The following is a 27142-nucleotide window of genomic DNA, read 5'->3' as shown; positions in this document are numbered from 1 at the left end:
GTCATGACTGAGCTCCAAGTTGGGCTCTGCACTAGGGGTGGAGCCTGCTTAAGATTCTCTCTCTACCTCTCCTTCTGCCCCTCACCCCCTCTCTGCTCCTGTGCACATGCTCACTCGCTTTCTCAGTAAACAAACAGATTTACCCAAAATATCAACTCCCCATCTCAGAGCCACAGATAGTACAGAGAATAGGAAGCATGGTTATTAGCCAGGGGCCTCAAAAAGGAGGAAGATTGAAGAAACACAAAGATTCCACCCAATATTAGAAACATCTGGTTTATTTCTATAGGAAGTTAACATTGGGAATGGTAAACTATTCTGGGGTTAGAATAAACAAATCAAAAATCAGTGAGGATAACTGCAACATTCTATTCATGTATTCCTGAGGTATTGGTGTGTGCACAGCTACTGCTCTACTTTGTTTTGTTTTATTCCACCCAAAGGGGCCCACCATTCATCAGGAACCATGTTAGGTGTGAGCAATATCTACAGGGATTCCTATACCAAGCAGGGACACAGCAGGCTAATGCACTGACAAGAGTAGTACCTAAAGATACATACTCTGTTGCAATGGAGTGATCATTGTGCTTCTCCTTCTCTTCTTCTGAGGAATCAGGCTTATCAAACATAGTAACATTTTTATTATGAGGATGGGGAGGGATTGACCTTTCCCCAGCACTACTTCCAAAGATCAGGTAAGAAATCTTTCAAGTTAAGAAGACCACCTTACCTCTATTTTTTCCCATATGGCTTCATAGTTGTCTTGGTGTTGAATATCTTGCATCAGTTTCTGAATTAAAGCGGATTTTGTGGCTGAATGGCTGTCATTTTTCTCAGAGGATGAAGCTCTCTCGGACTTCTCATCAATGTATTTTTTCATACCGGAGAGAGGCATACACAACTCCTCATCGGAAAGAATGTCACTCAGGGGCCCAGATTCCACGCTCTCTCCCAGTGAAGAGGCTATGTCACTGGACGAGCTGGGAGACACTCTGCCCAGCCTTGTATGCTTCTTCTTGACATGGTACGTTGGGTAGATCTCAGAATCTGAATTCATTTCAGACAGTTCCCAGTCATCAATATTTTGGATGGTTTCTCCTCTGGGTTTCTGAGGCAGCAGCTTTGTTAGATTTTCCAACTTTAAAGCTAAAACTTCTGTCTGCTTAAGATGAGAGGGTAGTGCTAAGTATTCATCAGAGCCATACCAGGCCTCCACAACCTGACCATTCCTGGTGACGTGACTTGGGGAGGAGGAGTAACTTTTTTTGCTTTTGTTTTTTGAAAGAAGGGGTACTGGAGACACCATGCTGTCTGAGCCAATAGAGGATTCGCTACTTTGGGTAAAAGGTGGTGAACTGGATGTTTCTGACTGCGCTGGCAATTTGGCATTCCAACTTTTCTGATTACACGGCTCGAGTGAGGATGGGGAAACGGACTCTGTTTCTGGCCCCTCTGTGGCCTTGGGAGTACCTGAAGGAATTCCATTTGGCACTACTGAGTTCCTCCTGTTTTCGGCTTGCTTGCCAGAACCGGCTCCCCGTTTAGGTGTTCGGCACAGAGGCCCCTCTTCTGGGGCTTTTTGTGGCTTTTTAAGTCGAGGTTTCTCTTTATGGCAGTCACTAAGCCTTCCCAGGCTGGAGGATATTTCCTTGATGCGACTTTTGATGGTGCTTTCAAGATTCCCATCTCCCACCTTGTGCAAACACTCATAGGACTGGCTGGCAGCAGCAGGACTGTTGGGGTAGGAAGACTGTAACACCAAACTAAGCTTGGATCTGTCAGGAGGATCCACTAGAGAGGGGGTGCTTCTGCTCATCTCAGGCTTGAGATCAGCCATTTGCTTCTTTCTTGCAGTGCCTTTCAGATTATTCTTCAAAGTTTCCTCTTTAAGGAAAAGCCCTCTTTTGGGCAACGTGGGCTGTGTGGGAGAGTCCTCATTATAGTTAAAGCAATCTCTGATGGATCGCTTGGGAGTTGCATTTTCACAAGGCAGAGGCTGTTGGTTCTTTGTCCCAAGTTGTGAGGAAGAACTGGATTCTTGCTTCACAGTCTCAGGAGGGGCTTGATCAGCATTTGTCAGAGCTTCCCCTGAAGATGATGTCCCAGGCACTAAGCTCGGTTGCTCCTTGACTGTCAAAGCACTGCTTTCCTCACATCCACTTTTGTCATCTGCTGAAAGAGATACCTGAGGTCCCTCCTCACTTGCTGCTTCGCTGCAGTTGGAAGGGATGGGGTCAGCAGCCACAGTGAGTAACCCAACGCTTCGGATGAGCTCGGGGAACTCCTTTTCCATCTCACTGTAGCTCCAAGAGTCAAAGGGTTTGGTTTTGACCTGGCTAGAGGTCATGTCACCTAGGCCACCGAGCAAATCCTCACTTGGACTGTAGTCAGACAGTTCGAAAGCAGTAATACCACAATCCAGAGACAAGTAATTTTGAGAGCATTTGATAGTTAACTGTCCTGAGTCATCCACTTCTGTTAGAGAATCAAGCCGGCCCTGAAACAGACAAGGGCAACAGTTTCAGTAAATGCAACATCAATTATACTCAACTAGCTGTTCAAATGAAATCTCAGCAGAGGCCACTGTAAAGGTGAAAAAATGCAGCAGTCTCAACTGCTTCTGGTTTAACATATAGAGAGGTATATTAATCAATTATATTGCTTTCTATAGTATCCTGTTCTTAAATATTTCAGGACTTTTCTTTAATCTGGAGAATAGAGCCTTGATAGAAATGGTCAAGGTCAAGTCAAAGACATCCATTCTTTCCTTAACTTTCCATTTTAAAATAGCCCATAGTTCATTTAATAAGCACTTCTTATGTGATGTAATAAAATTCTGGGAACAAAGTAATATAAGAATAAAATCTCCACAAACGTCTGCTTTGCACATTGCTATCACTCCAGCATCTACAACAGTAGCTAGCTTATAGAAGATGCTCAGTAAATGTGTTTAAGTGATATAACCAATTTCACAAGTCTGTCATGTTAACTATATATTCACAAATCACAAAGGTGAACTACTGAATTTGCATACATCACAGAAACAGTTCAGGACCAGCTTCTGTTCATACCCGCCCTTTTGAAGATCAACACGGGTAATCCTGGAGAAAAGTAATGAATATCAAAACTTACCATCTTAGTCCCTGTCCCCTCTCTCTCACATGCATTCCTCTCCCCCATTCCCATTGGTGTATTTTAGATATCAAGTGCCTCCTGCTCTTGTTATTTATAACTCAAGATAGGCCAGATTTGATTTGAAAGCCCTCTCTGCTAAAAAAAAAAAAAAAAAAAAAAGACTTTACACGTGAGTATTTTTAATCTTCAATTATGTGATGAAGGCTTTTATCTGATCACTAACGCAGTTTCTTTTTTAAAGAAGATTTAGTTACTTGAGGAGGGGGAGGGGCAGAAGGAGCGAGAATCCTCAAGCAGACTCCTCACTAAGCACAGAGCTCAATGCAGGGCTTGATCCCAGGACCCTGAGATCATGACCTGGGATGAAACCAAGAGTCGGCTGCTTAACTGACTGAGCCACCCAGGCACCCTTCATCACTAATGCAGTTTCTTTTTTCTTTTCTTTTTTTTTAAAGATTTTATTTATTTATTCATTAGAGACACACACAGAGAGGCAGAGTCATAGAGGGAGAAGCGGGCTCCCTGAGGGAAGACTGATGTGGGACTCAATCCCAGGACCATGACCCAAGCCAAGGCAGACGCTCAACCACTGAGCCACCCCTGCCCCACTAATGCAATTTCTAATAGCATACAACAAATGGGGAGATTTTTGATTGACAATTTGCTGAAGACAGAAGGGCCCTAGAATCCTTTGATGCCTAGCAGGCTAAGGACAGCCTGATGTAGTCTAGTTTTTTAGGAAGAGAAGGAAGGAAACTAAAAAGTGAAGGGTCGTTTCTTCTCCTGGAGGAGGAACCAAGTGAACAAACTGAAGCCAGAAGTCATGTGGCTGCTGAACCCCTCCTTTCAGCCAGGTTGTCCCAAGATCCAGGTACTCTAGGACCTTCCACTGGGTTTTTCTGTTCATTTGTTCATTTGTTCATTTTGCTTTTGGAAGTTTTCTCTCCTTTTGTAACTTCACCTTGCCTTTACCTCCTACTCCTCTCACTGGTACTCCACAATATTCAGATAAACAATAATAATAATAATAATAATAACCATAATAATCATAATAATAATGATAATAATAAGCCCTATCAACTCATCAACTTTTCTAAGCCCCAATTTCCTCATGTATAAATGGGGAAGGTTTATTCCTACTATTACTTTTTCATTGAATCCTCACAATAACTTTCTTCTGGGGTCTGTACTATGGTCCCTGTTTTATATAAGAGGAACTGAAGCCAAAAGAAGGTATATAACTAGCATTTGGCCTCATATCTAGGGGCCAATCTAGATCTTAAATGGAGGCTTTCTGACCCAGAGTCCACACTCTCATCTCTGTATCACAATTTTCTTTGATTCATTGAATATTATTTTCAACAGACATACCCCCTCCTCCAGCTTGTTTTCCATACTGCCACATTGTAAAAAGTAACCTTGGGGCACCTGGGTGGCACAGTTGGTTAAGCATCCAACTCTTGGTTTCCACTCAGGTCATGAGTTCAGGGTCGTGAGATCAAGCCCCATATCAGGCTCCACACTCTGTGGGGGGTATGCTTGGAATTCTCTCTCTCTTTCCCTCTACCCCACCCCCCTCATCCCCATACTCTCTCTCTAAAATAAATGAATAAATCTTTTTTTTTTTAAAGAGTAATCTTTACAAATTGCAAACATGATGCTTCCTGCTATTAGCTTTGTTAGATTCTTGCTATTGGGTTAAAAACCCAGACCCTTCTAAGAACATACATATAGAGGCCTCTCTCAAGCCACCATCCCCTCCCTGGCTGCACCCAACCAAAGTGTCCTCCTTTCAGTTTTTGAACATAATGAGTTCCTTCAGCTTCATGGCTTTTGTATGTGGTATTTCCTTTGTCAAGAAAGCTTCCCACCAGGGCACCTGGGTAGCTCAGTTGGTGAAGCACCTGCCTTTGGCTCAGGTCATGATCCCAGAGTCCTGATTTCAGAGTCCTGGGATCAAGCCAGGTGTTGGGCTCCCCACTGTCTGCTTCTCCCTCTTCCTCTGCTCCCCCCACCCCCGCTTGTGCTTTCTTATTCACTCTCTCAAATAAGCAAATAAAATCTTAAAAAAAAAAGAAAGCTTCCTACCTACAACATCCCTTAACTAGTTTACTTGTATTCATCCCTCAGACCTTAGATCAAGCTTCACTTCTTCAAGATTCCAAATTCCCACCTAAGTCAGATTTTTTTTACAAGCTCTCATAAAACTATGTTGTTTTTCCTTTAAGTATTTACCTCAATCTGTAAATAAATACTATTGTGATTATTTGATTAATTTGTTTACCCTATTGGTTTATAAGTTCCACAGGAGTATAAATCATATAGAAAATGGCTGACTCACCAGAACACTTGCAATATTTAGCATAGTGACATGCATAGAGTAAGTAATCACAGATGTATCTGTTCAATACATGAATGAATGGATGAATCTGACGATGTTTTGGAATGTAACTCTATGCTTTCATGTAATTTCTTCCTCTGATTATGTAGTTTTAGTTGACTCTAGTGAATAAAAGCCTGAGTTTAAGAGTCAAATTCTGGCTCTACTACAAATTAGCCATGTGACCATGAGCCAGTAGCCTGATGTCATTAAACCTCAATTTCTTCACCAGTACAAAAGCAAATGATAAGCCATGTCAAGGACCGTTGTGAGTCTTAAATGAGATAATAAAGGTAAGACACAAATCTGGCACATGAATAGGTGCTCAATGAATGTTCACTTTTATTACTTATTACATTATTACTTTTACTAATCAAGTATATTGAGGAGGAAAGTTTATTCAAAATGAGAGGTATCCCTATGCTAAATTACACTGCACAAAAATGAGAAACCAATATTAACTTCCAATCTCAATAAAAATTATCTAAATGGAACTGTGTGGCTTTTATGCTTCATACCTGGACTAAAAGTAGCCAAAACCAACAAGGAATCAGCCAGCTGAACAAAAGTCACACTTCATTCAATTTTTTTTTTTTACAAATTTTTTTAAGATTTATTTATTTATTCATTCATGATAGACATAGAAAGAGAGAGAGAGGCAGAGACACAGGCAGAGGGAGAAGCAGGCTCCATGCAGGGAGCCCAATGCGGGGACTCGATCCCTGGACTCCAGGATCATGCCCTGGGCTGAAGGCAGATGCTCAACCACTGAGTCATCCACGTGTCCCTTATTTAATTATTTTAATTTGGTTGTTCAGTACTCAGAACTTAATACTTTTGCAAAATTAGTATTATAAATGATGGTTAAGTTCCCAAACTCTCTCATAAGTTGGTATTTAAATTACTAACTAGTTGAAATTTGCATAATTTTTCTATCATTTTTACCATATAAGTACAGCACTGTAGCTACCTAAGTGAGGTGAAAGAGGTTTTAAGTAAAAGTGTTTCCACAATGGGTAGAGAAAAAGAAATTTGAGAGTTCAGGTAAAAATTAGACTCCTACAAGTGTTAATCACCTGTTTCTATAGCCCAGGGAAAGTATCTGATGTCCTCTGTGATGGTGACAGAACTCTAAGATCAGGAACACTGACATGCTTGAAAATAACTGGTACTCAGTAAATGATATTAGATGAATATCTGATGTGAGGCTACATCTCAGCTAATAGGGGATGGCTACGTTTTCCTAAGTCTTCCCCTGAAGATCCCTTCTGTAGCCAGTCCTTTGTTTGGAGAAGAAAATACCACACCCAAAAACACTCAGTGCCCCTTTGGTTCCAACCAGGCCAACTATTTCTGTGCATGGCTGATTGTCACTCAGGGGTGACTATTTTTAATAAGACTGCATTTTTAATTTGGAAAAAAATCCCTCCCTGAAAAAACAAAACAAAAAACAGCACACAGTGTATTATCTACTTCATATCCTAAAGACCAAATGATAAGCATTTATCCATGCATTTTTTAAACTGTTATTAAGAGGATTCTTCAAAAGTATTTTTCTAGATTTCACCATCCATACAGAGGCAATTTTTAAAAAAGAAAGTTCTTGGGGTGCCTGGGTGTCTCAGTTGGTTAAGGTCTGCCTTCAGCCGATACAATAATATCATCTGTAAAATAATAATGGCACCTTCCCAGCCTACCTCCTGGAACTATTTGAGGCTCTAACAAAACTATGAGGGTGATTCCTAAACTGTGTTATTCATCTTTGAATGCTTAGTACCTTATACATAGTAGGAAAGCAATAAATATTTAAGAGTGATAGAAAGAAAAGCAGAAAGGAAGGGAGGGGCAGAGGAGAGAGGGAGGGAAGAACTACTATTATTACAACAGAGATCAATTAAGAGCTGGTTTATTTGTTTCATTTAATTAATCCCAGCTTTATGTCCTTAAGTGGTCACTTAACCTCTCTTAGATTCAGTTTTTCCATCTATAAAATGGAACTATTTTTAATATCCCTTACCCTCCTTACTATATGAAACAATAAAGTGTTCGTCAAAGTATCTGAAATGTAAAAAATTTCAGTACAACACATTTTATACACAATGTTGAGCTTTGCTCTGTTTTTTATTCGTTTAGTTGGTTGGTTTTGTTTTAGCAAAACATTTGCTAATTTGCTTACAAAATATGGTCTGTGTCATATTTAAATAAAAGAACTAAACTTACACATTTTGTTTTTGCAAAGACAGAAAGAGAACTTGCCACTTTCCCAGCTTTCCAACTTATCCTTCAATGTGGCTCAGAGACAAAAACTACAAAAACTTACAAAAAGAGAAAATGAATTCACTTTTACTGGAAGGACATCTACTATTTCAGTTTATCAGCCTGTTTTATGCCATTTCCCTCTTCATTCTACAAATTTTTTGCAGCTGAATATATTCTGATAAAGCTTAGAATTTTATCCTAATTCCCTTCCTGTTTTCCACAATCCCAGTGTTCTTGCTGTCAGAAACAAACAAACAAAAAAAAGCAGTCTTTGAAATGTTCTCATGGAGTCACACTAGAAGGACAAATAGGATCAAGTTTTCACAGCTTTAGGAAGGATAATGGAAACTGTGCTTCAATTTATAGAAAAATATCCACAAAGCAGATGGCTGAGAATCCACCGTTCTTCTATCCCTCACACAACATATTCTTGCATATTTATGACAGAACTAAAGAATTTCAAATATGAAAATGCACTAAATTGTTTCCAATCAATCTGTAAATAATTGTTGAGCTCATATTGTGAGAGCCATACCTACTTAATATAAACTCAAAATATAAAACGGTGGCCAGTGACAATTAGTTAGCCTCAATGGCTCTTCATCATTATCTCGGGTACCGCTTCTTGAATGACACAAGTTCAAACTAGTGCATGATGAACATATTCCACAAAACACCACCAGTGGTAACAAGAAGCCCTAGAATACTGCTATATCTCCTGCTCTACAACAAAGAGCTGGTGATCAATAAATGTTTATTTAATGGATAAATAAATATGTAAAATGAACTGATTTTATCCAGTGATTTCTTATGCACCCCCCCCCACCTCCAGTAGTAGAAAGTAGCCAGATCTGATGACTGATCAATACTGGATGTTGGGCAGATCCAGCAGGACACATAAGGAGGAATGACAGTGACAACAAAGTATAGCCTGGGGATGGCAGGTGCTATCTCAAGAAAGAGGGTTTCAGAATTTAGATACGTCTTTCCCTCATCTCTCCCTCACTGCATACACCTCATGAATAACACATTTAGGGCAGAGTTGGACAAGCTGGGCTTCTCCATAGTCTCCCAGGACCACAAGAGTCCCAGTCAAGGACACACTAAGGATCCCATCTGGGAGCGATAGCATCTGGGCACAACACACACACCCTTGTGTTCATTCTATGACTTAAAAAAAGGACTCTACTAGAGGACTCTACCACCTCCTTCACTGCCACAATAACAGGAAAGGATAAAGACAAAGAACCTAAAACTTCAAGTGGAGCCCAGTAGATCTTGATTCTCATAAACTCCCAGGGCCGGCAGGGAATTTGCTTCAGCAAGAGTATCATTATTATGAAAACAATAATCAACAAGTATAAATAATTTATGAGAATAGGCACAGAGTTGTTTTGTGTTGTTGATAATGTAGGAGCCACTGAAACATTAATTAATACTGAATTATGCAACACTCATTATACTGTCTTTTAATCTTATTTATTTATACAAGTGTCTTATAAACTTTTATATATATTTTCCACAAAACCAAGGGTAGAGCATGAAAGTGAATGTCAAGAGCCAAGGGACTATCTACACACACACACACACACACACACACACACACAGTCCTTGCTTAGCACAATGCTTTGCTCCTATATATGTCAAATTTTATGTGGTATTAGGAGAGTTCATTTGAATTCAAATTCTCAGTGTTCATTCTTTTTTTAAAGATTGATTGATTGATTGATTGATTTGAGAGAGAGTACAAGTGGAGTTGAGGTGAGGGGTGATATACAGAGGGAGAGGGAGAGGGACAAGTAGACTCTGTGTGAATGCTGAGTCCAACACAGGATCAATCTCACAACCCCCAGATCATGACTTGAGCTGAAATCAAGAGTCGGATATTTAACCAACTGAGCCACCCAGGAGCCCCTACAGTGTTCATTCTTGAGCCATGCATCAAACGTGACAACAAACTCTTTAAACTACTCTTAATAGAAGTACAAAAAATCCAGATACATTAGTTATATAAAATTCCAAAGCTCATTTGACTCATTGCATCCAGAATGATTTTTTCAAAGCATGAATGTAATCATGTCGATTCCTTAAACAAACTCTCCTGCTGACCCTAAAATAAAGTTCAGTTCTTTTAATATGGTTTTTGTTTTGTTTTGCTTTGTTTCTTTATTTTATTTATTTATTCATGAGAGACACAGAGAGAGGCAGAGACATAGGCAGAGGGAGAAGTAGGCTTCCTGTGAGGAGCCCGATGCAGGACTCTATCCCAGGACCCCAGGATCACGACCTGAGCTGAAGGCAGATGCTCAACCACTGAGCCACCCAGGTGTCCCTCATAAGGTTTTTAATACGGCTTTTCATCTTCATCATCTGACCTCCACTTACCTATTTGTTCAAATCCTGGTCCTTTGAACTTTTTGATCCAGTGTTGTCTATAGCTCTCTGAATCTGTCATTCTCTTACTTCTGGATCTTTGATGATGCCATTCCTTCTGTCTAGAACACTTTCTACCTCTGTTACCCAGTCTAATCCTGCTTCTCCTTCAGGTTCCAGATTGGACCCACTTCCTCTGGAAAAGCTTTCCTGTCTGAGTTAGGTGCCCCTCTCTGACATCCAGCGGCATTATATAGACTTGTCACAATCTGTCCTTAATGTCTAACTTTTTGTCTCTATCTAGTACTAGACTCCTTGAAGGCAAAGACCACATTTTGATCACTATTATATTCTTAGCACCTAGTGCATAGCCATCATAAGTGCTTAATAAATATTTATCAAATAACTGAATGGGCAACAAGAAGCCAGGTTAGCACCAACAATTATGAGTGGTCAGGTGTGAATTAACTATGGCCTAAATAAAGCTTTATTCACATTAGAAGTGCCCTAGCCTCTGGTCACTATACCTAGATTCAAAACCTGGCTCAGGACTTGATTATTTACTTTGAAAGGATTCCTATCCCACCTCTCTGAAATGAAAACTCTCAGATGACTACACTTGATGACACATTACTTGGCTTCAAATACCCACCTCCTTTGTCTCTTCAGAGAAAGCCTGCAGAATGTCCGTCTGCCTGGTGTAGTTGCCATTGGCGTCCTGCAGACCCTGCAGGATTCGCTCCCGCAGGACCAGCACCGAGACTCGGAGCTGGTGCCAGAGGAGCTGCACCGCGTGGATGTCCACGATCACATTGACGGAGTAGGACAGCAGCTTCAGGGAGAACTCTGTTTCAAGGAGGGCATGGATTTGCTCAACGTGATCAGAAATATCTTCGCAAATGTCCTGCAGTAAAGAAAAACAAAATATATGAAGATTATTTAGGCTTATTTTGAGGGAGAGGACTCACTCCTTCACTTGACACCAATCGTCAGGGCCAGCAACTCAGGTAAACCACATGTTGGCTAACTTACCTTTGTTTTAGATCAGATACATAATTGCAGGTCATTTTCCTGGGCACCAGACCAGTTCATAGGAACTCCCAACCCTTTTCAATGAGTCAAGGGGTCTTTGGTGTAAGGGACAATTGTCACATTCCCATAACAGATTTTAATATTTAAATTCATAAGCATATCTAAATTTCAACCCACACTTTGTAATCAGAATCACTCTTTTCTTAGACCTTTTTTGAGTATCGTTGACACACAATGTCACATTAGTTTCAGGTGTACAACATAGCAATTCAACTTCTCTATACATTATGCTATGTTCACAAGGGTAGGTACCATCTGTTACCACACAGCACTATTACAACATCATTGACTGTGCTCCCCAACCTATGCCTTTTATCCCTGTGATACTTATCCCATAAATGGAAGCCTGTATTTCCCACTCCCCTTCCCCCATTTTAGCCATCCTCCCTCCCCCCTTCCCTCTGGAAACCACAATTGGTTCTCTATATTTATAGGTCTGACAGGATTACTTTTTAAGGAAGCAAGCCAGAAAAGCCCCAAGGACAAAGAAAGACAAAATTATAGTTTTGTTTTAAGACCTGGACATTTTAAACAAAACATTACTAAATCAAAGTTTCAATCTCCTCCACACATACTATTAAGTAGGCAGATTTGGTGTCTGATATGTCATTTGTCCTTACAATTTCCTAAATTCCCATTGTGCTGTCAGAGGCCAGCAGCATGAAATGGGTAGCATCAATAGTAATATTTATTTGAGCAATTTGAATCCATTAAGCATCAAAAGGATGTCCATGTCAGCTAAAAGTACTCAGTGATTCATTCTTTTTTATGCCTCTGTGATTTTTTTTTAAATGGGGCTTTTATTTATGATTTCTGTTAAGGCTAAAATTTTAGGATAACATTTGAGGTCTGAGTCCTATCATGAATATCCAAACAGTCAGTCTGTGCTAGAAACAACCCTTCAATTTCATATGAATTCAATTAGTTGTTTCTAAAGAAAAACTAAAGTGGAATCTGTATTTACTACATAATAGTAGGGGAAAAAAATCTATTTAAGAATGGTGGGAAGTTGTGTTGAATTTTTAGTAATAATTATTGTACAATTCCAATAACTGTTCCAATATTATTTCTTGAAGACCAAGAATTGGTGATAGTTATATAGATTGGTGATAATAATTTGAAATAGATTAAAAGTTTAAACAGATTTTGGAGTCCTAATTAGGTAAAGTTCTTACAAATGTAGCCCATGAGCACATGTAGTCCAAAAGGGATTTGGGGCAAAAATCACATTTCCAATCAAACAAATCCATTCAAACACATTTCCATTTCAATAAAACCAGTGCATGGGAACCACTCACAGCTAGGTTAATCAGTCTCTGCTGGCCTTTGGCACATGAAAGTAGGCCTCAAATATTCCATATTGCCTGGGTCTCAGCAGATGCCTGCTTGGAGCATCTACTCGATTTACCTCCTACACTTCTCATTCCTGATACCTTACCCACCACTATCCCAAAGCAAATGTCCTGTATCCTTTGCCCTCTTAGGATATTCATTTCTATGTAGTACTGTGTTGCCTTGGGAAACTCTCTTCCTCCTGCAGCTGATCTCATCCAAATTCTTTGTACTTTCCTGGCTAATATTTCCATTCCACTGTAAAACAAAAACAAAAACAAAACTCTACTTAACTTTTTTTTAAGATTTTATTTGTTTATCCATGAGATGGCACAGAGAGAGAGAGAGAGAGAGGCAGAGACATAGGCAGAGGGAGAAGCAGGCTCCATGCAGGGAGCCTGCTGCGGGACTCAATCCCGAGACTCTGGGTTCACACCCTGAGCCAAAGGCAGACACTCAACCACTGAGCTACCCAGGCAATCCAAAACTCTACTTAACTTTTTCACAGAATGGTACTTCTATCTCCTTCTCCTACCCAAACCTGATTCCGTCCAAGGCTCCTGCTTCCCCCACTGCCTTCCCAGTAAAGGCTGTTCACTCTCCTAGCCCTCACCTGAAAGATGAGGAGGGAAGGGCTGCTAGGGGAAGGGCTATCTATGGTGCTTCTTTACCACTTTCTGATCATTTTTCTTTTGTCCTCATACTAACACGCTTTATTTTCACTAGGTGCCCAGTGTCTGCTTAGCCTTCCCATCTTCTTTCTTCATTACTATTACCTATATTCTTTTCTTTCAATCCTCCACACTGAAGAATGCATGTGGTTCAGTTTTCTCGTCTCCATTATCTTTGGTAATGTCAATATTCACACTGATGAACCAATCAATACCCTAGCCTCAAATGTCCTTTACTCCACAATCCTTAAGACCTTCATACCTGTTCCACTGGGATAACTCTCTGCCATAGCTCTACTTCGAACCTTGTCATCACTTCACCTGTGGAACAATATCAGAAAGTCCCCTCTGCCACCAACCTCTCATTATCTGATCTTTTCACTCCCACTCTCCCACTATAGGTGCTTTATAACCTCAATCTACCCACCAACCCCTCTACCCTCTTTTTTCTTACATACCACCTCCTTCCTAGCACAGCCTCTACAATGATCACTTTAACCACTCCCTTGGCAATGTTCTCCACTTCCTCACACTCTTGATTTCATAATTTGAATTTGTTAGTATCTATCTCCTAGATACCATTACAATCCTGCAGATGCAGAAATGTATTATATATTTAGCAGAGGGAAAAGTTGGGTAACTTATGCCACTTGCTCTGAATACCCATATAGGTATTTCTCAGCCACACCATTCCCACTTTCCAATACAATATGTTATGTATAGTCTTGGCACCATGGAAACTACATGCCATCACTCTTCTTGCACATAATTCGGCTCCTTCACAATGAACATAGGAACTTAGTCAGAGTCAGGTCATGGGTCAAGATGGCTAAGCAAACAGGGGCACTAAAGTATCAATGATACTAGTTAACTAAGGCTTTCGCACCCTCCTCCTTAGATGTCTGTGAAATATAAATTGGCTCTGTTCCCAAAGAAGCCAGATGGGCCCTGAGGAGAAAGAAATACTCTTCCCACAAGAGCTGACCTCCCTCTATTGAGTATTTTGGCAATGTGTACATGTAGTCTCTGCTGAAAATCTGAAACTAAGTAATGTATGGCATGGTCCAAACTTCTGGGGTCTATTCATTTGTTTAATTATTTTTATGCCCTCTACTCTGCTATCAGGTATGTGGTTTGACAAAATTACAAGGACACACAAACTGTAGAACAAGAACTACAGATATATGTGAAGGGTGTATATATATATATATACATATATATATATACACACATACATATGTACATATATATGTATACAAATATATGACAGTGTGTACATCCCCTCCAAACATAAAACTATATTTAGAATATTCAATGAGAGGTTTAGAGAAATAACTGAATGATTCTGAATCTATACATACCTTGTAGTAATATAAAATCTGATTTTCTCTGTTGCTTTATATAAATGTCAACCAAATATTTAAAGAATTATCAGTTTGAAGCTTCTCAGGCTTAGACCCTTAATCATTGCCAGTTTGTTGTATGTTTATATGAAAGAAGCTGAAGATTATGGACATTCTGTTTATTTTAATTCAGTCAGCTAACTAGGTATTAGAAACTTTTACAAAGGATTTCCTGAATAGCTACCTCCCAGTAGAGACTGTTTGGAATTAAAAGGCTCTGAGAGATCTGACTTGTTGGAGGCCCTATGGGCATTAGATTAATAAGGTGAAGTGGAAGCATGGTGGGGGGTCGGGGGGATGTGTTGGTGGAGTTGAACCAAAGCCCAACTGATGCGTATAAGCCTTGACTGGACATGTGACTCCAGTAGATAGCAACTAGAAACTAGACTCAACTCACATGGCTGTTCAGTGTATAACAAACTTTTGAATACTGCAGTGCTACTTACTAGAAACAAATTTAGCAACTTTAGATTCACAGATTTTTTAGGAATACAAAAAGAAACAACCCCTCAGGTTCAGGAAATATATATGTGTCTGTCTATCTATTATCTATCTATCTATCTATCTATCTATCTATCTATCTATCATCTATTATCTATCTATCTATCTATCTATCTATCTATCTATCTATCTATCAAATATGTCTTAAGGACCCATAAGCAAAAATGTTTCTCTCCATCTGCTTACTGAAAGCATTAACACTAACATTATACAATTAGAGATTTTAAATTTAACACAGCAACGAATGGTTAAGCTCATGTAGGGACTAAAATCCATCATGAGGTATAATCCTCCAACAAATGTTAATGTTTGGCTTCAGAATCTTTTCTATTTCTACAGAGGGTGTTAGTAGGCAGAAACCTGAGTGTCTATAAAGGAGATAAGATCAAGAACGGGATGAAGACATTGAAGATTTTATGAATGACAGAGATGGAACCTTTTCCAGCATCAAGGGGAGAGATGGTTTGGTCCACTAGTCCATTATTCATCTTTCATGTTAGCCTGAAATTATCCCATTTCTCCTGTTCCCACCTAATTCTGGTCAGCATTTCTACTGATTTGAGCCTTTATCTCCATTGTGTTATCTCCACCATACTTTTTTTTCTCTGACTTTCAGATTCCTCTCCTGACTCCCAAGTATGCCTCAACTGGGACAAGGTGATGATGAACAGATCCACCAGTCCAGACTTCTCTCACTCTTAAAACCCCAAATTCAGTCTATCACACTTAAAGGCAGCTCTTATCCCTTGTATGCCTCATCCACAAGGATGAGGGCTAGAGGACTAGAGGACTCTAGAACTGTGTGGAGGTAGGGGAAGGCAGATCCAGAGAGAGGCAGTCAAGGATACCAAGACAAACTGTTAACCTTCATAAGTTTAAGGGCCTGGAGTGCCTGGCCCTTAACAGTGCCTGGAGTTGGCCCTGTTGTCCTGTTCTGTTATGAATAAATGAAAGAAAATATATCTAACTTCCTATGAATATAGGTGACAAAATGCTATTTCATATAATTATGAAGATTTTTATCATCATTGTCAGAGTTTAGCTTCATTCCCAGGGCATATATTTTGGTATAGTAATGTTCTCTCCAACTAGAAGGCCGGTTCCCCAGCACCTCTTCATATAGTTAGTGGCTATCAATACGTTGGACGCTCAATAATTTTGATGATATGGACCTTACTTTACAATGAAACAATGTACAATGACAATGAACAAAAACTTAACTTCAATAGATAGAATTGTTTAGCTTCACTTTTCAATATCAGCACTTGGTATCAATTCCTTTAGCTACTTAAAATCTCCCATGAATTTCATTCATTACCTTATATATTTTCATTTGAGAAAAGATGTTCTCCAGCAAGCCCATTTAGATGACTAGATCAACAGACCTCTGAAAGCATAATAAACTTTTAATTTTATGTTGAGGATAATTTTTTTCTAAAGACTTTATTTATGAGAGATACACAGAAAGAGGCAGTCATAGGCAAAGGGAGAAGCAGGCTCCCTATGAGGAGCTCAATATGGGACTCGATCCCAGGACCCCGGGATCATGCCCTGAGCCAAAGGCAGATGCTCAACCACTGAGCCTCCCAGGCATCCCCGTTGAGGATAATTTTTATTTTTTATTTTTTAAATTTTTATTTATTTATGATAGGCACACAGTGAGAGAGAGAGAGGCAGAGACACAGGCAGAGGGAGAAGCAGGCTCCATGCACCGGGAGCCCAACGTGGGACTCGATCCCGGGTCTCCAGGATCGTGCCCTGGGCCAAAGGCAGGCGCTAAACCGCTGCGTCACCCAGGGATCCCTGAGGATAATTTTTAAATGTTCTTCAAGTAATAACATTTTTTTATAGATCCTCAAATCGTCCCTGATACAACCCATTATTATTAAGGATAGAAGGATAATGTCTTTAGAAATCAGTCACTTCTGTGACACTCCAGAACAACTGGAATTCTCCTATCCCACTAGTGGAATGCAAAATGGTACAGTCACTCTGGAAAACAGTTTAGTAGTTTCTTATGAAATTAGATATAGACTCAGCAATCCCACTCCCGAGAGTTTAGAGAAATAAAAACTTAGACACATACACAAATGAAAAGAAACTACTCATAAACACCAAAACCTAAATGTCCTTCAGTGAGTAAATGGATAAACTATAGTATATCTACATAATACGTAATTGGGGGAAAAATTAGTGATACATGTAACAACTTGTAAAAATCTCAAAGGTATTATGCTAAGTGAAAGGAGCCAGTTTCAAAGGTTAAATGCTATATAATTCCATTTACATGACATTCTCAAAAGAAAACTATAGTGATGAACAATAGATCAGTGGCTGCCAGGCATTGAGGGTGGGGAGGGCATGACTATATACTGATAGCACAAGGGAGGTCTTTTGAGAGTGATGGAATTGTTCTGTACCCTGAGTGTGGAGACAATTATACAAATGTACATGTGGGTTAAAATGTGTAGAACTGTACACTAAAAAAGAAAGTCAATTTTTCTGTATGATAATTTTAAAAATAAGAAGAGAAAAACAGTTTATAATCTCTTGTTAAAATACATATGAAAATTAGTTTTGGGTGACATATTCTCATCAGATTCTTGGAAATTAACAAGAACACAGTCATAAGGTCATGGCACTACTATCATTATTCCTGATTCAACAACTTCCACATTATTTTCTGGAGAGTATAAAAGAAAATAAGGGTAATCTGGAGTCCATCTCAAAGTGAATTAAAGCAAACGGCAACATATCTTCAAAGTTGCCTATGACTTTTTCCTTAGACGTTACTGTGTTAATGCGGGTAAGTGATGTTCTCCCTTTTGTTTAATTCACATATAGCACAGCAGCCTCTGTGGCATTCACCATCACTCACAGGGTAAAATGCATTGAATACACTATGTTGTCAACTGCCTACTTTGCTCAACCTTTCTGATACATTGTGGTCTCAAAATTGCAGCTGTTGCTGCCTGTCATTGAAACAGGAATCTTCTATGGTTACTGGGGCAGCTCATACAAACACTGACCTAAGACAGTTTACAAATAAACTCCAGCTGGTTGGTCATTTTTCTTTTAACTTAGTTATGCATTTATGTGAGAGAGGTGCCTTTTCTTTTTTTGTAGTTCTGTTGTATATTTTTTCAGTTGTAGGTTATCTTTTCTAGAGACACCATGCTCTTATGTATTTAACCGTTTGGTTTTCACCAGCATGGGAGAGAGATGAGCGCTTGTGAGTGCTCTTATTGCTTCAGCTCCTGCTACTTGTCCCTGGGAGAGGATCTGTTTGCTGTCTCATCATAAGGCCACTATGCCCATTCTTGACCATTCTCAAGACATCTGGAAGGTTTTCTTGTGAAATGACAAGTATCCATGGATCAACATTCTTCCAAAGTGGCCCAAACTGCCAATCTCCAGGCTGAGTATATTTGGAGGGAAACCCACCCTTCTTGCTACTTCTTCACCCTGGTACTAAAGCAAACACTTGGCACCTTAAGTTCATGAAGTCCCATAAATACAGTCGTTCCCACTTCTCTCTGCCTCTTGCTTCCCTACATGCAATCCTTAAATGAGAAAACGCAGAAAATACCCAGTTTCTATAAGCTGCCTCTCCATGGGAGCAAACAATAATTGGCAGGCATTTCTCCATTCATCTACAACCCCAAATAATGTTTCTCTTTCTCATCTCCCCAAAATAATTTCACTGATCCTCTCAAAACACTCTTCACTTATATTTGTGTAACTACAGAACACAGTCAAATGGTTTTTCTAAGAAACTGTGAATTAAAGCCTGCTTTTTAAAGGACATTGAGGCCTCCATCCACTTCTATTGTTTTCCTATTACAATTTCAAAAATCTCACACCCTCAGCTTAACCAGTACATACCATTACATTTAGAAAAATATAAATTACATTTACAATAAGTTTTCATGATCTAAAGTCAGTAAGAAGAGAATTAAATATAAGCATTTTCTGTACATATTTTAGTCTTACTGCAAAATGCCATGTCATCATGATTGTTCATTTTGTTTACTAGCAATTGTAGAAATAAATGGTTAAAGTATCTTTTACCCATATGTTCACCATATGTGTGTGTGTTCACTAGCAAAAGCTGAGAAGAGATTCTTACCTAATACATGAACTTTATATTTTAAAATACATATCAAGGGAACACCACAGTTACTTGGTTAAAATAAAAACTGTGAGCCATTTGAACTAAAACTTACAACTTTACATTAAAAACTTCCTACTTCAGAGCATTAATGTCATCTTCAGCTGACTTTCAAAACTGTACTTTCTCCAAAAGACACATAGATGTTCTTATGACAAGGTACTTTATTTCCCTCAAATTAGACTGCTCCCTCTTTTTTTCCTTCCTTGAGAAAACATACTGTCCTAATGGTCCTAATTTCCTCTTTGTCATATTGAAAAAGACGTAATGGGAGGGTGGGAGGGATGCTGTGACTTTTTACAATCGATGGTCACAGTACACACCTCTCTCCAAAGATTTAAGAACTCTATAGTTACAAATAGTGATTATCCTTTTAACTGCTAAAATTTGGGAAGTGTGAGGACTGAAAAGAGGTTATTTATTTGTAAATGATTTTGCTGTTATCATTCGCTATAACTCCTCCATTTCCCAGACCGGACTGTACCTTTCCGGATGCAGGAAATGCACTTTAATGCCACACTGCTAGGATACTGCCACACATTTGGTCAGTGTTCAAAGGATGTTTGTAGAATTAGATTCAATTGAATAAAATACTGTTTCACAAATCCCTATAAACCAAGTACCAGTCTAGTTTCCTCTCCTAAGTACATCCACAGTAATTGGCACTCAACTGGCAAAAGAAAGCAGCTGACAGTGGATGTCAACTGTTTTGATTTGTAGAGGCACTGAAAAAGCATGTAGGTTTGGGAAAGAAAAGGATTGGATAGAAAGGAGAGGAGGAAGATGCTAAATACAGACTTAGAAGCCTTCACACTGGCACTTTCCAGAATGCTCGGTAAGACACAGAGGAGCGGTGGCTGCCAGTGCTGCGCCCAGCAACACGCTCCTTCCCACTCCCCCCCCCAACCCCCCCCCCTCCTCCCCACACACGGGAGCCTCAGCCCTCTCACCGGCTGTAGAAATTGGTGAAAGAAACCACTTACTATGATGTTTTGGGGGTCAAACCCAATGCCACCCAGGAGGAATTGAAAAAGGCTTACAGGAAAGCAGTCTTGAAGTACCACCCTGATAATCCAAATGAAAGAGAGATGTTTAAACAGATTTCTCAAGCTTATGAAGTACTCTCTGATGCAAAGAAATGGGAATTATACGACAAAAGAGGACAGCAGGCAATTAAGGAAGGTGGTGGTTTTGGCTCCCCCACAGACACCTTTGATATGTTTTTTGGAGGAGGAGGCAGGATGCAGAGAGAAAGGAGAGGTATAAATGTTGTGTATCAGCTCTCAGTAACCTTAGAAGATTTATATAATGGTGCAACAAGAAAACTAGCTCTGCAAAAGAAGGTGATTTGCTCTAAATGTGAAGGCCGAGGTAGTAAGAAAGGAGCAGTCGAATGTCCCAATTGCCGAGGTACTGGAATGCAAATAAAAATTCATCAGATAGGATCTGGAGTGGTTCAGCAAATTCAATCTGTGTGTATGGAGTGCCAGGGCCATGGGGAATGGATCAGTCCTAAAGACAGATGTAAAAGCTGCAACAGAAGGAGATAGCTAGAAGAAGATTCTAGAAGTGCATATTGACAAAGGCATGAAAGATGGTCAGAAGATAACATTCCATGGTGAGGGAGACCAAGAACCAGGACTGGAACCAGGAGATATTATCATTGTTTTAGATCAGAAGGACCATGCTGTTTTTACTCCACGAGGAGATCTTTTTATGTGTATGGATATACAGCTGGTTGAAGCCCTGTGTGGCTTTCAAAAGCCAATATCTACTCTTGACAACTGAACCATCATCATCACCTCTCATCCAGGTCAGATTGTCAAGCATGGGGATATCAAGTGTGTGCTAAACGAAGGCATGCCAATTTATTGTAGACCATATGAGAGACCATTAAATTCGCCTAATCATCGAATTTAAGGTAAACTTCCAGAGAATGGCTTTCTCTCTCCTGATAAACTTTCTTTGCTGGAAAAACTCCTACCTGAGAGGAAGAAGTAGAAGAGACTGATGAAATGGACCAGGTAGAACTAGTGGACTTTGATCCCAATCAGGAAAGACCGCGCCATTACAATGGGGAAGGATATGAGGATAATGAACATCATCCTAGGGGTGGTGTTCAGTGTCAGACCTGTTAATGGAGCCAGTGAATAACACTGCTGCTGGCATTTTATATGCAGTAGTGAATGAGTGAAGGACTATAATCATAGCTCACTACTTGCTTTGTTTTTGTTTTAATATTCAACTATAATAGTGTTTTAAAATTTAAATGAAGAATAAACTCAAATATATATATATATAAAAAAAAAAGCCTTCACACTTGCATTTTCACACTCTGGAAGTCTACTTTGCCTTCAACTGAGGAAGGACCAGCTGGAAGTTCAATCTGGCCATACCTGCCCATATCCAAATCTGTATTGTTCTTCTTTTCATTATTTGAATTTTTGTTGTTGTTATTAGAATTGTCGCTTAAAAACTTCGGGGATTCATTGCTTGATTATCACTTTAAACTCCTAATCCCACGGGGGAAAAACCCTAAGCAAAAAAAGATGAGAAGAAAATTGATAATTGCTGTTGCAAGTTGGAAAAAATGTTTTGTTTTGTTTTGTTTAAGATTTATTTATTTGAGAGAGAGAGAGAGAACACAAGTGCAAGTGGGGCAGGGGCAGGTGGGGAGAATCTCAAGCACAGGGCCCAACACGAGGCTTGATCTCAGGACTCTGAGATCATGACCTGAGCCAAAAATCAAGAATTGGTCACGTCAGTGACTGAGCCACCCAGGCACCCTAGAGAAAATGTTTTTCTGAGGTTTTCTTTGAAAAATTCACATACAGTGCTCTACATGACTCAGCTGGGTAGTGGTTCACAATCTAAGTGCATTTACTAATAACAAAAATCACAACTATGGCCTTGACTCTAAGCAGCCCATTTGGAAATTGCTTCGAGGATCTATACTTCCCACACCTTTATAAAGTGATTTCAGGTAGAATTTGACTAAGAAGTCAGTGGTGGTTCTTACCCTGCAGTGTGCTTGTTGATCATATAGATTCTGGGGCTGCTTCTTTGATAAGAAATGGGACCAAGAGATGTGCATTTTCTTAAGCGCACAGTGGCCATGAAGCCAGTGTTCTTGGCACCACACAATGAAAACTATTGAGCCAGAGACGGGTCACCTGGGGAACTATGTGTGCACCTACTGTTGCACAACTATAACGAAAACAAAAAACCAGCCTCCCAGCAACTTGAAAGGTAGTCCATCACTGACATTATGCAAATGTACCTACAGCAGAACATACATTCTTTTTGCCCCAGAACACAATTTTCCACAACTTGGTTGACCCACTGCTGGCAACATTGTGATAATCTCTAAGACAGCATCAGGTGGGTGGACTTGCTTAACATGCTTTCTTTTTCCTGTTTTGTTTTGTTTTGTTTTGTTTTACATTTAAAGAATGAAACAGATATGGGAAATCATAACAAAATGTAGAGCATCTACATTATTATAAGACAAACATCCTTCTAACAAATATCTGAGTCAAAAAATTTCCCGCCATGTGTCTCCTCCCCATCGTAATAAAACCCTCTATCCCTGCAAAAATGACCACTCTCTTGACTTGCATAACAATCACCTTCTTGCATCTCTTTCTGGTTTTATTACCAAAGGATGCACTCCTGGATATTATAACTTACTTTGCCCAGTTTTTCACTTGCTGTGACCTTTAAGTATTTTTAAATCTATAGATTCTATCTATATTCTTTTTTCATGTAATTAATCTGTTAAAGATCCTGCGGCATTACACCTGCAGAGTTTCCCATAATTAGGATTTGTTGATTGCAGTCACCATGTTGGTTCCTTTGTTCTCTTTCTACAAACTGGCAGCTAAATCTTCAGGTCTAATTAGTTTCAGGTTCAATTTCTTTAACAAAAGTACAAGTACTGTTGCATTCTTTCAACAAGGAGCTTTTTTCCTTTGCTTTTGTTCTATTTTGATAGTTGATGATATCAACTCTTCTGGAGTTGATGCTCTGTGCCTAAATCTATCAATGCATTGGAGGGTGCAGAATAATTATATTCTATCATTTTGCTTTAATAGCTGGAATAACTTTATTAGAAAATGTTTCCCTTTATCAACTATTTGTTTAAAGTGATACAATTCATAAAGGAAAGTCAAGATAAATGCTTGATTCTCAGCCCAGTTTTCAAGATAATGAACTGTTTTTCTGTTAAATCAGAAGGTAAGCAACCATTTGGTTTACTTAATATCAAGTACTCATTGACTTAGACATATGTGTTGGGTTTTGACCTGTTACAATGCTTAATCTTATTGAAATTCAAATTGTCCATGATTAGCCAGTGGGATCCCCCTCAATCTGACTTCAAGTTGATTATTCTAATTGTTTTTTATAGCTTCCTCATTCATCTTGTGTATTTCCAGACTTGAAATTAGCCATTTTTCTAAAAAGCCTTGATTTCCTTTAATGGGAAAAGTGTTTTCAGACTACATCTGGGTAATAAGAAGAATCATTACTACTAGATTAGTCATTGTTTGTAGGATTTTTAATTAACAGAGACAGAAAATATGAATATTTAAAAATAAAATATGAGTTCATAACTGATATTTCCAATTCAAATTCCCTACTACAATGGTTTTATCTAACATCTTCTGTTCTACATCAATATCTCCTTTCTTCTACACCAAGACTCCTGGTTCTCAAGAACCAGGGGTGATGGAATTAGAAGATCCCGTAATTACTCATTTGTTTTATTTCATATCACACATATGATAGTTTCACGATAATAATACTAATAATACCCTAATACTGCTACTAATACTGGTCCTGAAGCAGATGACTAGGTCAGGCATTTATGAAGATACCTGGCCAAAGTGGCATTTGTTACCATAGAAGAGCAAGGTCACCTCTGATTTATCTTTAACTAGTCTTTGAGAGAATAGAAAATATATCCTAGTCTCACATTCACCACAGTTCGCATTATACAGATGAAACATTTGAGGGCTTTGTAAGTTCCTTTATCATCTTCAAGGTCTTTCTAAAAGGGAAAAATAAAAGCCTCGATAAAAATATAACTGAGAAGCACATGACCACTAGTTCTCGGGGAAGGAAAAATGTTTTTGGTTTTAGGAGGCATTCCCGGAGAGGCTTTTTGCCTCAGCAGACCCTTCCCAGTCTTTGCAGATCATCAGAGAATATGTATACAACAAAAATCAGTGAAGGGAATAATCAACAATATACCAAAGACACTGCACCACTGCCTGCACTCTAGTGCTAGGTGTGCCAGGTCCTATACTCTTTTTCTTTCCAATATAACAACTACAGGGCATAGGATGATTCTTAATAATTATTAGTTTAAGGCTATCTAGTAATGAAAATAGGTCTTCTCTTTAAGCAATGAGCTGTAAGGCTCTTTTTACTTACCATCTCATAAAGCCGAAGTTGTACAACTTACGTATTTGCTTTGTTTGTTCAGTGCTCTATCTATTATTTCTGTCTACTTCTATGAGATCTATCTTCCTTAGGAAATTCCTTTGTGTCAAGTGCTTCATTTGTCTATTTCGCTTTCTAGAGGACAGTACCACATGCAAATAGAATCTTAATACATGCTGATATTAGTGATACTGAATTCATGAACCATGAAATAGAAGCTTGAAGATTCTCTATGAGAAAGAATAAAATTAATCACACAGTGTATCTAGATCATTTTGTACGAAGCCGAGTGTCAGAAAGTCTGAATTCTTGGTCCTGTGTCCTGACTACCTATGTCCCAATAGATCACTAAGCCTTAACTTCCTCATCTAAAGGCAGTGCTGGGGACACCTGGGTGGCTCAGCGGTTAAGCTCCTGCCTTTGGCCCAGGGCGGATCCTGGAGTCCTGGGATCAAGTCCCACATGGGGCTCCCTGCATGGAGCCTGGCCCTCCCTCTGCCTGTGTCTCTGCCTCTCTCTCTGTCTCTCATGAATGAATGAATGAATGAATGAATAAATAAATAAAAATAAATCCATGCTGGATGGATCATCTCTACTCTCAAGCTCCAAGATTTTATTTTGTTTTCTTTCTCTTTTATTTTGTGTACCTCTCCCATAATGCAGAATCTGAGCTTTAGTTACCCAGAAACTTTTGTGTATCTCTGAAAATTCAGGTAAAAATGACTTCTATTTCCTACTAGTAGTAGAATGAGCACTAGACTGGGAACCAGGACACTTGAGCCCCACTCCTGGGGTTATTGGAAGGTATCTCCCTGGCTCTTGCCAGCGACCCTGCCACATGTTCTGAAATAATAGTGCAGATCCACACACCAGACAGAGGAGGAAAGATCTATGGTTTTTTTCTTTTTTTCTTTTTTTTTTGATAGTCACAGAGAGAGAGAGAGAGAGAGAGAGAGGGAGGCAGAGACACAGGCAGAGGGAGAAGCAGGCTCCATGCACCAGGAGCCCGACGTGGGATTCGATCCCGGGTCTCCAGGATAGCGCCCTGGGCCAAAGGCAGGCGCTAAACCGCTGCACCACCCAGGGATCCCAAGATCTATGGTTTGTGCATAATGAGGGCCAAGACCTCTACCTTCACTCCAGGGTTAATGTCCTGAGAAGCCCTTTGGTTGTGTTTTCCTTGGTCACCATGGTAGCCTCAGGCTATTACTCTTTCCCCTTCTATGTTCCTTCCACCTCAACCCTGCTGCCTGCAAACACACACACACACACACACACACGCACACACCCTTGAGGCTCATTTCCATCTACCTGAGCCACCATTCCTCTCTCTTCATTTCAGTCATTTAATATTTCATTATCTAAAAATCTATCAATACCTTTTGGCAATTTAGATTTGCTTACCTGAGGTGGAAATTTTCTAGTAACTCTCTTGATATTGTTAAGGATTTCAAGTTATAAGTGATAAGTTCATTTATAAATGCTTTCTCTTCATCTATCCATAAGTACTCTTTATACTGGGATAAAAAGGTTAAGGGGATGAAAGCCCTATTTGGGATTTCATTGCTGACTCACGATGTGACCTTGAGCTGGTCAACCTCTTTCTTAGATACACTCTTTATATATTTAGATCACTAAGACCATGGCACAGCTTCTAAGGATGTGTTTCTATGCCTTCCTCCTCCACATAAATATCCACAGCAACTAGCTTGGATGTTGATTTGTATTTAAACACCTACAACATGACTGTTGTGACCTAACATTATAGACACAAGTTTTAAATCTCAAGTGTGAGAATAGTTATAAAGCCTCATAGGATCAGAGTCCTGTGAAGAACTAATTTTAAGGGCAGTGGGTAAGACCCTGTAACAGTAAATCCAAATTTTAAAGCACCAATGCTATCCTTTCATGTAGAGCAGACAAGAAAGCAAGTCATCAATTAACCTCATCGATAGCTCCCATTGCCTCCCACTGACCCAATAATTTCATTCCTAGGGATCTCTCCTAGGGCAATCATGGATTTACCTACTGAAATGCTATCACAGAGTTGTTTATAATGATGAAAAATTCTACCAACAAAAAAAAATCAAAAGAAAGGAGATTGGTTTTTGAATCACTGTATTATACACCTGAAACTAATATAACACTGTATGTTAACTGTACTTGAAAATTTTTTTAAAAAGGAAATTGATTTAACATGATATTTCATATAATGAAAAAATATACAGATGCCAAAAATGACACAGCACAATGTATTTCATAGCATCAGATGTTCAAGACACATTGTTAACCGAGAAAAAGTAAGTTATAAGAGAGTTCTATAAAAAATGATTGTCATGTATACTCAGAAAGAAAGAAGTAAAAAAGATGTCAAAGCTGC

General features: G+C 39.3%; 1 protein-coding gene and 1 pseudogene across 6 annotated transcripts in view; one reads left to right on the top strand and one right to left on the bottom strand.

Moving 5' to 3' along the window:
- The window catches only part of AKAP6 (A-kinase anchoring protein 6), a 571491-nt gene that overhangs the window by 267030 nt on the left and 277319 nt on the right, over window positions 1-27142 (bottom strand). For all 6 annotated transcript variants that reach the window (XM_072761386.1, XM_026007685.2, XM_072761389.1 and 3 more), the window contains 2 exons: window positions 10800-11051; window positions 731-2497 (listed from right to left, as the gene is read on the bottom strand). In XM_072761386.1, coding sequence (XP_072617487.1) covers window positions 731-2497; window positions 10800-11051 — 2019 coding nt within the window. The remainder of the gene's footprint in view (window positions 1-730; window positions 2498-10799; window positions 11052-27142) is intronic.
- LOC112926451 (dnaJ homolog subfamily A member 1-like) lies at window positions 17049-21455 on the top strand (annotated as a pseudogene).

Source organism: Vulpes vulpes, chromosome 6, assembly GCF_048418805.1.
Source record: "Vulpes vulpes isolate BD-2025 chromosome 6, VulVul3, whole genome shotgun sequence".
NCBI lineage: Eukaryota > Metazoa > Chordata > Mammalia > Carnivora > Canidae > Vulpes > Vulpes vulpes.
This window is presented reverse-complemented; position numbering and strand designations above follow the sequence as displayed.